At 37.1% G+C, this 16,022-nt stretch overlaps 1 protein-coding gene across 9 annotated transcripts in view; it reads right to left on the bottom strand.

The window, feature by feature from the left end:
• The window catches only part of KDM6A (lysine demethylase 6A), a 153,284-nt gene that overhangs the window by 99,131 nt on the left and 38,131 nt on the right, over window positions 1–16,022 (bottom strand). For all 9 annotated transcript variants that reach the window (XM_033051032.2, XM_033051033.2, XM_033051034.2 and 6 more), the window contains exon 4: window positions 7,728–7,777. In XM_033051032.2, coding sequence (XP_032906923.1) covers window positions 7,728–7,777 — 50 coding nt within the window. The remainder of the gene's footprint in view (window positions 1–7,727; window positions 7,778–16,022) is intronic.

Below are 16,022 nucleotides of genomic sequence, written 5' to 3'. Positions count from 1 at the left end.
TGGCAGGAAATTGGTAAGTTACCAACATATGCAGTAACAGCTACACATACATTAAAAAAATCTTTGTTGTTTAATTCCTGAGATTGGAGTGTTGCTCATCTTAACTCACTCCTCCCCTTGCCAGGGGCTGTCCAGCAAGGTCAGGGCACAGAGCTCAGTGCCACCAGTTGAAGTCCTGCTACTGTCTTTTGCTCCACTTTAAATATCCCTGATTTTTATTTTGTGTTTGTCTAGCTCCCCGAGTGATCCTCAGGGCTTCACACTCCACCTTCTTCTCCGTTCCTCAAAACAGAAGCCATCCAGGCCTTTGATGGAGAATACTGGGCTCCTCACCTGAACAGTTAAATGCCTTCCCTGGATTTCTCCTTTTTCTTTTCTTTATTTGTAATGTCTCCCAGCATGCCTGGTGAATTTATGATATAGAGGTTGCTGTTAGGGAAAAAGCTGGCAAAAGTCTCAGTTCAGATCTCTCCCAATCCACTCTGATATTATTCTATATATACCTTCCTCCCTTCTTCCCATATGCTCTTAGCCCTAAAGTTTGGGTTTTCTTTTCATTCCGACTCTCAGCAAGGCCAGAATTTTCCTTCCCCCACATTCTGTCATTCTTCCTTCTAGACACATTTTCCTCTTCCTCTTATTATTTGTTCAATCTCACTTGGTCTTACAGATTTTTCTCTCCGCAACCTTCCCCCTCCTCTTTTCTTCTTTTCTTTTTAAGGACAGGATCACTTCCCATCCTGTATTATCACACAGTATCAGACTCAGACTCTATTTCCACACTGCTTTCCACAACAGTCTCCTGGAAAATGCTTATCCCCATTAAATAACATAAAAATGCTTTTTATCTCCATTATGATCACCAACTCTCAGCACTATCTAAAACTTAGGACAAAATTATCTCTGTTTTTCATTTGCTGTTCCATAACACATCATGTCATCATCCTTGTCTCCCCCTCTCAGACTACAGTAGAAGTCTTGCAAGTATTATTTTTCAGTTGCATTTTATACCTTCTCAAAACAGAACCAGAACGTCTTCATCAAGATCTGTCAAGTGAAAGGACTGAAATTCAAAAACTTGTTTTAGTCAAAAGTGAGGGATGGTACCCATGTGCTTCACTGATAAATATTACATTGTCAGGCAGAATTAAAGAGCATACAGAAGGTATTAATAATATCTCCATGCTTCACAAAGACACTGAACATTTATTTAATTCCTGCTTTTATTTTTCATTTTCTGATTATCCATTTCCTCTTTCTATTTATTCTATTACAACCTGACCATTTTGATTTGCAAATACATCCTGAATTGCAGGTTTTTAATGTACCCATCTGCAGGTCACTGCTGTATCTCCCAGTTCCTTTTGCAACGTCTTCATCTCAGCAAACTTCACCTTCAGTGAGAATTTCTGAAACTTGCTTCCCTGATCAGCTCTTCTCAACATTTCTCTGCTTAAGCATCTTCTGAATAAATGGATTGTTTGTTTTTGCTTTTTCTGTAGGTACCCTGTGTTGCTATAGGGCAATCATTTATATTAAAGCCTTTTTTGTGTAATTTTAAAATTTTGTTCTCTGAGGACCCTTAAGGGGAAATTTATCTATTTATATAGAATAACCATTGTCTTTTTAAAAAAAGTTTCAAAAACCTAAGGGCTTGAATAAAAAGCAGTGTTTGTTCACAAATTATCCTGTTTCTCCAACTATGTTCCAGGAGGCTGTCTGTTCCAGCAATTTCTACTGATCCCGTACAACTGTACTGTTTCAATTAATCCAAGCATTTATATCTAATTAAAAAATAATGAAATTTTTGATTAATTCTGTTTTAAAACTACTTGTTTTTGTGAGTTTACTGCAGAAAATAAAACAGTTGTGAGTCAATGAAGTGGAAAATTGCTGTCTTATAAAGGATCTCAAAGGTGCAAAATGTTCTCTTATTTGCTGTTATCAGTATGTCTAGTAATTGCTTTTTGTCCAACTGTTTATAAAGGGAGAAACAGACTTACAGTCTGGAGAAAAAGAAACAGCAATACAGACAAAATTAAAGAATAATGTTTTTTTAAAAAATTACTTTCCTACTTCATAGTATTAAGGAAAAAAGTAGAGGGATGAAAAAAGCTGCATAAAACAATTAAAACAAGCAACAGGTCACATTTTAAAACTAACATCCATGGTCTTTAGTTACTTTAGCTCTTTGGAACAAAAATAGCCTTTCTACTAATTACAAGGGTTTTAGCCATAAGCTTCAGAAATTTCTACATAACTCTAATTATAGAACAGCATTTTACAATATTACCTGGCACTCAAATACACTCTAGATCAACATAAAAAGGAGTGCTATAAAATTGCCTTCTGCAATAAACCAACAACAGCACAGACTGAGATCAGATCCCTCTTCTATGATTAGCACCCACATACACAACTGAATTTTCCTTTGACATTTGGCTTTCTGAAGAGAATTTCAAGTAGAGGGATTCTGGTGGATTTTGGGTTGATTTTTTTGTTTGTTTGTTTTTCTGTTTTGGATTTTTGGAGTTTTTTTCTCTGTATGGTTTTGGATTCTTCTCTGCTTTATAAGGATTACCTGAGAAAAGCGAGGAGAAATTCTCCTATTTGTACACATACAGCCAGAATTTTATTTTCAGTAATAATTTAACAAATATGAAAAAGGGTAAAAATTTAGACAGTAATTCATTCTACTGTCCAGTAAACATAAGCAGGGGAGTACCAAACAGGTTCTTTCCAGAACTAAATACCTCATCTTGCTGCAAAATTATGGGATTTATTTCTCCCTCTTCAATTTCTCTATTTTTTCTTAACTAGACCATTCAGTGTTCTACAGTATAGCCTTGCAACTGTAAATTCACCACATTTGCACTCAGATGTTCTTAAAATCCACTGCAACACAGAACTAGGTCTTTGAAAACCTTCCTGGGGTTTACCAAACCTCTGATGCTTTCACCTTGTCCACATAAATGAAATCTTTATTAAAAAGAAGGGTGATTAAGGCCATTTTCATAAAATGATAACGAGTTCCTGACAGATTTACTTTCCTTTCTAGGCAACTTTCCAGCAAAAGTCAACAGTTAACAAGAATTCTATATCTGAATTCATGTTGGAGGATATAACTCACTAATTAAGTGTTCCTTAAACATTTCAAGGAACATTCAGACTTTCTGACTGATCCACTCCAAGCACTGTTTGATAAAGAGATACTACAGTTGAGTGTAGCTGAATAAATTGAGGTCTCTTTTCTTTCTCAGGCATCCTCAATCCAAGTTCTAGCATCCCATTCCACAATAAAGCCTTCCTTTAAAAAGAAGTAATTTTCAGAGTAACATCCAACATTTCAAGACGCATTTCTAAATGCTGTGCCTTGTCAAACCTTCAGTTTATTCACATATGAATAGAAATGTTCAAGTACCTATGTACCCTCTGTTACTCTGATAAAACACATTTTTTATAAAAAGGACTTAAGCCAGCAGGATGTTATTCTTTGATGAATTAACACAGAATAATGGACTTCAGCAGTGCAGCTGTCATGTTCCTCATAACTTGTCCACAATCCCCTGGGTTTAACAGTGTCTAGAAATCTTCAAGTTCATTCCCCAAGCACAGAGCTGTCCCTAATAGATGCTCAAACACTTCAGAGAATCAGCATGAGGGAATTTGCTGTTCCCTAACATAGTTGTACCAAAAGGTTTGATTTTTTGAAACTCTGTGTTGCTACAACTGCAGGCACACAATTCCTAACTGACAATATGTGAATGTTCACAACCTGCAAATGCCACAAACATTCTTTAATCAAGATTATCAAACCAGACAAGGATTGCAGCAGCAGTGCCATGCCTAAGCAGAGATCTAATCTAAACACTGGATAACCAGGCTCTTCTCTCAGGAACTCTCCCAGCAATCATTCTAGTGAGCACTGACATCTCTTGGAGCCCCAAATCTGTGGAATAGGTTTCTAGGTCTCCCCTGCCCTGGATCAGTGCAACAGATCCTGATGTTTTATACACTTACACTCAATTCACTCAAGCAATGAACTTCTGTAGGACAGCCTGCTCAAACTCAGGTATTATATAAAAGGGCTCACTATGATCAAGTCCATTATAATACAACCACGAGATGATTAAAATAACTTCCTACAGGTGCCAGATATCTGCCATCATGTTTGGATAAAATCAGGAATAACTTACTCTTTGCTGAGCTTCTAATGCTGCCTCCTCAGAATATGTCAAAACTGATAATCATGGCAGACATTTACACTTGATATCTTTATTCTCCCAGGAGCATCATCATCTACAAAGTGCAGATCTAGCTGTTGTCTCCCTCTCCTGAACTGCCCTTTGTATCCGTTCATCCCCCACAGTCCTCCTCACCTCCCCCAACATGTTGACACAGGGGAGTTTTAAAAAGAAATCAGAATGAAGTACATTGCACAGAAGGGAGATTTATTTTAGCAGAGGCACATAAGAAGAAACATTGAGAGAAGTACTTGAATGCAAGAATGAAAGTCAGATCGGCTTTTATCCAAGTTGAGATATTTACTTCACAACATTTCAAGTCAAATGTTTTTTTTTTTAAAATACAGAGTTAAGGTACCACAGTGTCTTTGTAGTCAAAAATTGCAGAAACTCTATTTTGCAGGACATTTTACACTGTGAGCACCCAAAGATTACAACAAAAAAAATCATCTATTGAGGAATATGTGGCATAATGCAACCCAACACCTTCAAAACTCTCCATACAGGTAGTTCTTTGAAAGGCAATAATATCTCATCAGCACAGAGGGAGTATTGATCTGGTAAATGGCAAAATACAGCATCTTCCTAACCTTTCACCTTCACTCTTGTCACTAGAGTATATACCCAGAATGTATTTTCTAAAGTGTTTTTTCCTTCTCTTTTTGTTCCATATGATCAACACAATGCTTACTGTAATAGCAACAAAACAACCCATGCATCAAATTGTGACAGAAAACAACCTGGTTGTTTCAGAGCAGACCATCAGAAAAATCTATGAAAATTCAGACCATCAGAAAAATCTATGGAGGGAAAAAAAAGTAAAATGCTTTTCTCATGAAAGGAAATATAGACTGTATATCATGAAATGAACAATGCATGAAAATAATGCTCAATTACCAACCTCATGCAACTCTAAAAATACAAAGTAGCAGAGGGCAAAAATAGTTTCTGAAAGGTAGCCAAACTACACTCAAAGCAATCTGAAAACTCTCACAATTCTGTAAGTTCTCTCTTTAAAAAACAAAGCAAATAGAGGACACTTATTTCAACCACATCAATTTGCACTGCATGACAGTTTGTAATTTCAGATAATCTGCCCAAGTTTATAATGCTGCTCCTGTCTGACTTCAGACCTGCCTTATATAATAACCTTCATGTGATTCAGCACTTTCCAGTTTCCCAGATATCTCACACAGCTCCTCTCACAGCTCACAAATACCACTCCTCCTTCACACCCTTCTGTCTCTTCCTTTCCTTACCATCACAAATTCCAACAACTTAACTGATGACATCCAGCCCTATAAGAACTAAAAACTTTTTTTCCACAACAGTAAAATAAGGATATATGACTAGGGGTTTTTGCCATCTGTATCTCTTTGAGGAAAAAAAAAAATCATGAAGTAGAACAAAACAGCATAAAAGTGTGACCAAAAATACACCATAAACTTGCTATTCCTGACTAAATGGTTTCTTACAGATACAGGGCATTAAGGATGACAAGAAACAATAAATCCTCTCAGCTGGAGGGAGGAGGGGAAACTCTTTCTCTCGATCCAATCCAGGCAGCTTCCCACTGCCAACTCCAGAATAGCTTCATCATCATCCATTAATGAGATTAAATATCATCCACCCTGTGATTTTAACCACTTTCAGTAAAGAAGTTAATAGATGAAAAATGTTTTTTTTATTATTTTTTAGGTTCTTTTTCACGAATATCAAAATTAACAAAATCTCCTAAGACTACAGGAAAAGAACCACTTTGGTCTAATAATTTTTAAGAAAGTTCACAATGAGATCCTTCCCAGGGAGGCCAACTTGGAGAAAAATTACTGGTTTTTTGGTTTCTTCTTATTGTTGGGTTGGATTTTTAATTTGCAGAACTTGAAATGGTCTTTTGTCCACTGCAAACAATGCTCTAATGTTTGTAACTGGAATTGTTCAAAATAATCTCTGCATGGTAAAATTCTGGAGATATATACAAGAAACAGGCGTGTTAAAGTATCACAGATTCTACACAAACAGAAATTTTATTGCCATCACTGCTTTTGAGATGGAAGTGTGGAACAGTCAGAGTTTACATACATTTATTTTAACTGCAGATAAAATTCTGAGCCCATAGAAATATATATATAATCTATATATATATGAAAAAAAACTACACCTATAGAAACATATATAAGCATTTACATTCCACCCTGAACATGCAGGGGAAATAACTTAGTAATCACCTACCACTTATTTTAATAAGAAGTCATTGGAATAAAAACCAGAAAAAAATAATTCCAGTCATAAACTATTTTGACATACTTAATGTGAAAGAGTACAAACAACACAAACTATTACAATTGATTTCTAATTAATTGATCGATTTCAACACTTATTTGCAACAATCTTTAAAGCAGCTCTCCAAGAGCATGTAAGACGAATTGATTCATGTTTTTATTGTTGTAACTGTAAAACTGCAGGGGTTACTTCTGGAAAAACTCCAAATCCAAAATGGCTCAGGGAAATATGGTACTTGCACAACTCCTGCTGGAGCAGGGGTTTCAAAAGACAATACCAAAAATTTCCCTAGGATCCTCCAACTGGAGCTCTCCTTTATCTGCTATAAATCACTTATTCCAGTTCACTCATCCACCTTTAATTTACCCTGCCTTTCTCCCCTTCCTGTGCTCAAATAGGAGAAGCTGCCACAGCGTTTTTCAGAGCATTGTTAAGTCCCTATAAATGCAAAGAAGACACAAAATGTTGTTTCCCTAATGCCATCTCTACATGGTACCAAGAGCTCTTCATGAGCCCTCCACAGCTGCTTAAGACCACACAAGCATCTGAGGTGTTATGTGCTTTCCTGCCCCTCTCTCTGTCAGGAGCTTCAAATTATTTCATGTGACAATATACCAATGCTGACTATTTCTGACAATGCCATTGTAAGAATTTTTTCCATCTTATTCATCTAAAGTCATGATACCTCTACTTCCAGACACAATACCTCTACTCACAGACAAGGCAGCCAGACTAACAGGATCTGCTCTACCTGATGTAAGAATGTTATTTAAAATACTGAAAAGGACTTGAAACAATTTGGTGTCTGTGGAAACAAAAAACAACCTGAGAACATTTTTCCTGTTTCCAGTCCAACACCTGCGCAGCAGCTTTCAAGAGATTCTGCTGCTCTCCATGCACACATCCAAAGATCTGTGCTGCATAAAAAGGCCTGAAGTAATGGATAATGATGGCAAAAATAAAATAAAATAAAACTTGTCAGCTTAATTAACTGCCTTTTCAATACATTATGTGAACTTATTTTTACTGAAATTTATAGTGAATTGCACATATAGGTGAACATTTACATTAAGACTCAATTAATATGCCAAAAAGTAATCACAGGTAGATACTCCAAACTACTATTGAACAGAATCTACTTAAAAGTTTTGAACATTTACAGCAACACATCTTTAAAAAAAAAAAAGTGCTTATACAGACCTTCCAGTAGTCAGATTGTAAACTGTAGTACCTCTGGTATGCAGATAATGCTGTAAGAAAGAAAAATGAATGTTCAATTTGTTTTGTTTCATTTTCTTTGAAGAAAAAGATGGAAATCCTTAAAAGTCAGAATACACAACATTAAAATGACAAATGGTTTAATAAAAGTAACACTGCCATGATAAGTACACTGTTGTGGGCAATGCATTCCTTAAGATTATAATTTTGTTTTATGAAATGTCAACCCAGAAGTATATTTATTATTAATCTTACAAATGTAAATCAAGCAATATTTTAAAGAAAACCTGTAACAAAGAAATAATTTGAAATTTTGGGATTTTCATCCTGGACAAAGCTATTGTAAGATTTAAAAATTTAATCATGTAGCTCATTTACCACACTCCCTGATGCCCTGTAATTTCTGAAGAACTGGTGAAGAGGGACATACAAAGAGAAATCAATTTCACATGGCCTTTCATTCTGTGAAACAAAAGCAAGCAGAAAAAAAAAATAAAAGCTTGCATTTTATTCAACAGCCATGGCCAAGACTAACCTGGAAATCAGTGCTGAAAGCTCTGTTCAACTGAATATTAGCTCTACTTAGCAACCAATTTCTCCAATCACTATTCCTGCATCTCTCTTCCTCACCAAAAATTCTGGTTGATTCATCTTGCCCTTGGGCCACCAGGCCACCTCAGACTGGAACACAAACAGGTTTTGTTTTTTTCTAAGAACACGACTAGGAACCATCAGAAATGAAGCATTTTAAGTAAAGACTCACTCAGTGACACAAAGATTTTTCAAGTGTTTGCTCCCTAAGATTAAAGAAAGGAAAACATGCAATGTGTGGAAACCAAACAACAAAAGAAGACAACTCCAGCTCTGAAAAACCATAAACACTAAACAGATTAAGACCTAAGAACAACGTGTACTTTATTTTAGGTGCAGGTTCATTTCCTGCAAGCCCCATGGATAAATCATGTCCATAAATGTTACCACCCTTCAAAGCCTGTCTTGGATATTCATTTTTGTAACTTGACAAAAGTTCTTGTGCTTAAGTGAAGTAAGAACACACACATAATGATAAAGACACAAAACCTCTGCACTCCTCTGTCTATGGAGACTCACAACCTTTATCTGTAAACAGACACACCCTGCTCCATGCCCATGAGGTGCCCTCCCCACCAAAATGCTTATGATGCCCATTTCTAATTTTGATGTTCTAAACTGTGATTTATTTAGATGCCCAGGTTAGAAAAATTAACTTAGAAGAACACTCATTGACCATACATTATTAACTTGCAATATATTTTAAATGCTTACAATGCAACTCAGACAAACAAAATCACTTAAAAATTGAAGTCTTTCACAATTTAAGAACACAGTTTTTCCTCCAATACCCCCCTCCAAAAAAAAGGTACAAACTGAAGGATATGACTTCAGTCTAACAATGTAAGTTGAAGAATGTTAAAACTAAGCACATTTTAGTCACACTCTGTAATTATGTTTTAAAGGATTTCCACCATAAGACAAAATAACATCCTACTCCCCCCCCCCCAAAAGTCCTCCTAGATCCAAGTTCTCCCAGGTATTATTAATAAGTTTCCAATAGAAAGGAATAATTATCTTCTGAACGTGGTAATGACTTTGCTTTCCCCAACAGGAACATGCACAAGCACTATGAAACAGTTTTGTAATGCATCACATCACAAATAAAAGGAGGTTTTTTTCTTTTTACTCAAGCAGTACCTATCCCAATTTTAAGGGTTAAAGTATACTTCAAATACTCATATTATTCAAGATTCAAGAAACTGAGAACTTCTTGTAAACATCTTTTAAAGTAACTACTGCAGTCAACTATACAGAGGATATGGATAAAAAGATGAAAAGAACATTACATACAATGTTAAGGATTTATACTGGGAAAATAAAAGGGAGAACATTTTCACTACAACTGTTAAAAATATAGGAAGTACCCACATGAGTATATCCATTAAAAAGGAGAGGTGGAATATGTTTACCTATAGCAGTTAAGGTACTGCTAATAAGCTTATAAAATGACAACAGTATTTTTAAAATACATAAATAAACAGAAGAACTTCAAGAATAGGAAAAAAGAAAGCAATAAGAAACTTGCTCTGAAAAATCCTAGCACCTCCATTTAACATAGGGAAGTTATTACAAAAGGAGTCTTTTGCTCCATGACATTCTACCAGTTTTCTTTAAGAAAAAGGATGTTTGGCTGTGATTTTCTTTTCTAACTCTTCCATTCTTCAATAAAGTTGAGCAACTTCCCACAGGAACAGCTGCAGTGATCATTTAATGTGCCAAGCTCAGTTACAATTAAAAACAAGCACATGGGAAGTGTGGACTGCTGAATTCTATTTATTTTTGTGTGATAAGAAGATAAGGCCTCCATCCCAAGGAGCCACATTTCCCTTCCAAAGGAACAGAGGACACTCCACTCTTCCTCAGTGTCTGAAGTGCCCAATCCTCCTGGTGGGTTCAGAAACCCCCAGGGCTCCAGCCTGTTCTAGGCTAACAGCATTGTCTTTCTATTTAGCTTCTTGTAGATGAAATGCTAAAATTCTCATAGTTCTGCTAAAAATGCATAAGGATGAAACACAGAGGGTTCCCTTAAACCAGAGCTCAATGTCTCTTTCCTTCTCAGGAAAGTCAGACAACTAAAAAGTGTTACCATGCACAATTTCAATATTATCCAGTGCTCCCTAAGAAGAATCTTGCATATAAGATGCCAGAAATCAAAGTATGAAAATGTAAGATTTTTGAAAAACTGAACCCATCTAGATATATGGGAAAACATGAACCGTAAATTTTGAACCCTAACTTATTTCATAGTCCCTGAGTGGGTCACAACTAAGCAGATATTTCACCCAAATTTTTGATAAGGTACTGATTTCTACACCATAAAACCTGTACTGTGGAACTACAAGCAATTTCTCCCTTAAATTAACTATGTATCTACAGAAAATAAGTGTAAATCCCTCAAAATACAAACTTTATTCTAAAATAAGAAAAAAAGAGCAACTGAATGTGCAGAAAGTCCCTATCTGTAACACAGGGTGTGCTTTATCAGTGTTATGATTCTGACTGCAGGATGATATTCCCTGGTATATTAAAAAGCAAAAAATCCCAGTTACTTGGGTCATGCAGCCAATTAGTAGTATAAAAAAAACCAAACCAAGTACAAACAAAAATTAACAACAACAACAAAAATCCAAACACTAAAGGCTGAAATATCACTTTGTACCTTAACATTTCATCCAATACTGGTCATTCCAAAGCAATGGACAATTTTTGTCACAAAAAGATTCTATCAACTACTGCCCCTCTTTCAACCCCATTTCAATTATGATGTACTTCTTAAACATTAGAAAATGAATGCTTTGAAATCACTCTTAAGCACAGCAGGATTCTGCAGACAATCTTTTGATTAGGAACTTACTTTTGAATTTTATCAATTTAGAAGTTTGCCACTGAAATTCTTACACATATGGAATTGTATAAAGACAATAAAGGACATAAAAACTTCTTTTTTCTCTGCATGTTAACACTCATGAGCATCCAGAAAATGCATGTCTGGACTCAAAGAACAGGAATGAGTGTCAGCAGGACAATGCCTCTTGCCTCACTCTCAACTACATTTTGCAGTCAACCACAGAAAACTCTTCAAAGCACAAAACTGACAGACCACATTCAGATACCCAAAATAACACTCAACAATTGCTAAAAGAAATGTTCAGTTACCTATTCAGTTCAGTTTCCATCTTCTGTCCTTTATTTAATTTCTGACTCTATGAGTTTACACTCTTGCTGTGAATACTTCTCTCCAAAACCTGGACATGTATATTATTTTCCTAACAGGTAATCCTTGTGATCACGTTCTTGAAAAAGCTCTGAGTGGCAGATACAGCATTTACCACCCTCCCCAGAGGAGGGGACATGTATACCCCAAAGCTATACACAGCTTTTCAAATCAATCACCATCAGCTGTATTGCTTGATGAAAATAAAATGTTTACCTGAAATAGCTCTGAAGAGCAAAATACCACCTTTCTACAAGAAGTGCAACCACTGAACAGGAAGAATCCTCCTCAGTTCAGGTTTGCTTCAGTCTGTCTGTAAACCTCAGGCACCTCGTGCAGAGCTGACCCTCAATGAGTTCACACATTTGCAGTCCAGTGGTTTCCTCTTACAAGTTTTTAGTCACCCAGAGCTACCCACTTTGCAATATGCATGGTTACTTTAACCCTGACACTTTATTATGTGCCTCCTAAGAGTCTGCTTTCCTGCTACCAAAGGACCAAGGGACATGTCAGCAGCATGACATGGATAACACTTGTTCCTTATTTCCACCTGTTTAAGATTATTTGGTATCATATAGAGAATAAAAAACAAATCTGACTTAATTACCACGTCTCTGGTTTCAGGATTTTTTTTAAATCTACTTAAATTCATGCAATTTTGGCAAAACTTAGTTTCAGTCATAAGGTAAGACAATCTTTGTATACAGAATCCAAATGCTTGACCTAAACAAACAAGGAAGGTGACAATGGGGAGGGAAAATGTCTAGACTGAATGACAACCACCCATTTGTCACCTTCAGCACATTTCATCACAAATCATGCAGTGACAGAGGATGGCTTTTATGATCTGCTCTAACAAACCTATTTTACGACACCTTAAAACTTAAGAGGCCTTCAAAGTGATGAAAACATGGAGCAGTTTGAGTATTTTAGTGCTTGAGTAAGAAGAAAGTGAACTACATACTAACACCATCTAGTGGCATCTTACAAGGCTAAATGTGACTAACACAAATGTTTGGCTTACTTAACTTAGAAACAGCAAGCTTTAATCTGACAACATACCCTGAAAAGAAAACTTTAATACAAACCAAAGTTCCATTTAGAAAGTAGTATGTTGTCTAAAACACAGTTATTTTTAATTTAATTTTTAAACAAGTCCAATATTTCTTAGTGCTTATCTCATGTGAAAATTAATAGTAAAATAGAAAATTAGACGAGGAAGTGCACAAGGGAAGCTTGGAAAAAGCACATCTCTTTATTTAAATGTGACTGCTTCCAGGAAAAAAAACTCTTCATTAAACACCTAAGAGATATTTGTAGATTGCAGAAACAGCTTATATATAGCTCAGGTTTTACCCAGCAAGATGAAAACTGCTCTGCCATAAAATTAAAGACATCAAAAGGTGAGAAAATTCCAAGGCTGAACCAACAGAGCTGACTTTGCTGGGTAAACACTGGCTGGATGGCCAGGTTCAGAGAGTGGTGGGAAATGGAATTACATCCAGCTGGTGGCCAGGCATGATACCCAGGGCTCAGTGTGGGAGTCACTCCCATTTGGTATCTTCATCACCAGCCTGCACAAGGGGATCCAGAGCTGAGGTTCAACAATGCCAAGTGCTGGGTCCTGCACTTGGGTCACAACAACCCCCCAGGCTGGGGGAAGAGGGGATGGAAAGTGACTGGTGGAAAAGGCCCTGGAGGGGTGGTCACCAGCTGGATAAACATGAGCAGAGGGCCAAGGAGGGCACCAGCACCTGGCCTGTATCAGCCACAGTGAGGCCAGCAGGACCAGGGCAGTGACTGCCCTCCTGTACTGGGCACATCTCCAATCCTGTGTCCAGTTTGGGGCCCCTCAGGACAAGCAGGACATTGGAGCATGTTCAGAGCTGGGCAAGGATCTGGAGCACAAATCTGATGAGGAGCAGCTGAGGGAGCAGGGGGTGTTTAGCCTGGGGGGAAAAAAAAGTGCTTGGGGAACTCTTCTTGTTGCCTTCTACAAACAACCTGGGAGGCAGCTTAAGTGAGATGAGGTGCCCACCTGTCCCTGCTTCCAAGCAGCAAGTCTTGACAGGACAAAGAAAAGGGCCTCAAGCTGCACCAGGAGAGATACAGACTGGGTATTTTAAAAACTTTCTTCACGACGTGGCTGTCAGACACGGGCACAGGCTGCCCAGGGAAGTGGTGCAGTCACCATGCCTGGAGGTGTTTTTAAGACATGGAAATGTGTGGCAGGGGGACATGGTTCAGTGGTGGCCTTGGCAGTGCTGAGTTAATGGCTGGACTGCGTTATCTGAAAGGTCTTTTCTCCAACTTCCATGATTCTACGATTCTGTAATAACTCAAAAAATGTGGGAGAGCAGCAAAATGCCACTCAGGTCTTTTGTTTTAAGGCCTCAGGCAGATGCTGCTCTCTGTTTCCTCCAGAGATTTGTACTGAAAGAACCGAAGAGACAATCAAAGAAGCCTGAAGCATGTCTTCCTTTTAACACAGAATGAAGGCTGACACACAAAAGCAACACAAGCATAGATTTAAGACAGAAAAATCATCAAACAGTCCTCTAAGAAATTTTATTAACAACTCCACATCCTCATCTGGAAATGTAATGCAGCAGCAAAGTGGCGTGAAGCCCACTGTCCCATAAAGTATTAAATGTGAAAGATGTACAAGAGTTTGACAAGAAGTTTACAGTTACAGAAATTCTTCAGATCTTGAACTCTGTGAAAGTCTTAAAATACTGAGAACCAGTGAAGAAGCCTAAAGGATTCTCATCAAGGTCAATAATCCTCCCAAGAGTGTATTACACAAAAAGGACCTTTAACAATTAAATTTTATTTAGAACATTGTCCAAAGTGTTCAAATTTTCAGACAACCAGTCAAAAACATGGCCCTGGCAAATTTTATAATAAAACTGTTGACTGCTAACCTCTGCTCCACATACATACAATTTATAAAGAACATTTTAATGTTCTAATCTTCCTTCTTTCTACAGAAATTTCACATAATAGTTTAAACCACCTGAAATTTAACACCCAAAATTTCTCTCATCTTCAGGATTCCGTAAACAGCTCTAAATAGAAGCAACTCAAATTCTACCAGTTAGTACCAGTTACAAACAACAAAATAGAAAACCTTAAACCTAAATATCACACTTATTTGACACAGTCATCTCTTCCTTGACTCATTCAAGCTATTTAATTCATTCTAGTTCTCCAGGACTCATTAAATAAGACAAGACAGCCCAGCAGGAATCAGCACAATCCTATCCATGCTGAAAAATTCTCCCTTTTATTTTATGAAACTACCACTGCTACCCTGCACCTCAGAGCACAGCACATGAAAATGCTTCCCAATAACAATACTGCCTTTCAAATTCCTGAAAAATGTTAAGCACCACAGGGAAATTCCCTACGGAGTTGGAATTGTAAGTACAAAGGAACACATCTACATTGTTGAATTTGGGAGTTTCTCACAATCAAACAACTTTACAAAAGAACAATCAGAAAGTGTTTAAATTTTGGGTTTAGGTTGCAGTGCAATAAAAGAGCTGCTCAAATAACATTATGGGTGAGGTTTCAGTTTAAATTTTAGATTAATGATTACTAAATAAATGCCCTATAACTAACAAACATTATCTTATAAATGACTTTAAATGTTTTTATATTAGTATTTTTGACAAAGCCATCACCATCTATAATCAAAATAAATACTGCTAAAACTGTTCTGACATAGAACATTTAAAAATGAGACCACCACTTGAATACAACAATAAGAATTATTTCAGTACAGTATTTATTGTAATTTTAATAACTGTGGCACAAATAATGTTATGTTTTTCTCAAATCATTTATTCATTAACTGCATTTTCTACTTCTAGGAATTTTGCTTAGAGAACAGCAATTCAATGAGAAATGATTAAAGTACATCTCCATTTGTGCCACTGTGAGCTGTCCTCCAAGTCACAGACTGAACACAGTCAATGCATGTGCAAGATCCCTCAGGAAAACACAGATGATGTCAATCCACGAGCTCATTAAACAGTTGTCAATTAGAACTCAAACCTTAAAACATCACTATCTACACTCCTTATTGTTTATGGAAACCAGCCAACTATGGGTGGAACATGTGTTTCTTTCAAGACAATAATTAGGTAAAACCTGTCTGTCCTGAGGAATCCAGTAGCAAACCATTCACAGGTTCACACCAGACTCCTAACTGGATTCAGAATCCTCCCAGCATCCGAAGGCTTCTGTGACAACCCATCCACCTCCTCCAGCAAAACCTCAAGGCTGAGGTTTCACATTCTGGGGCAACTGCACAGCATTTTTGTGCGGGGTTATTTTTCAGTTGGATCAGTTCCCCACACAGCTGCAGGCTCAGCTGTGCCAGCACAAAGAAAGCAGACATGGGGGGCCACTCAGGGCCTGCCCAGGCCACAGAGGTTTGGGAACCTCTGAAACAATCCAACAGC

The sequence above is a fragment of the Catharus ustulatus genome, chromosome 2 (assembly GCF_009819885.2).
Source record: "Catharus ustulatus isolate bCatUst1 chromosome 2, bCatUst1.pri.v2, whole genome shotgun sequence".
NCBI lineage: Eukaryota > Metazoa > Chordata > Aves > Passeriformes > Turdidae > Catharus > Catharus ustulatus.
This window is presented reverse-complemented; position numbering and strand designations above follow the sequence as displayed.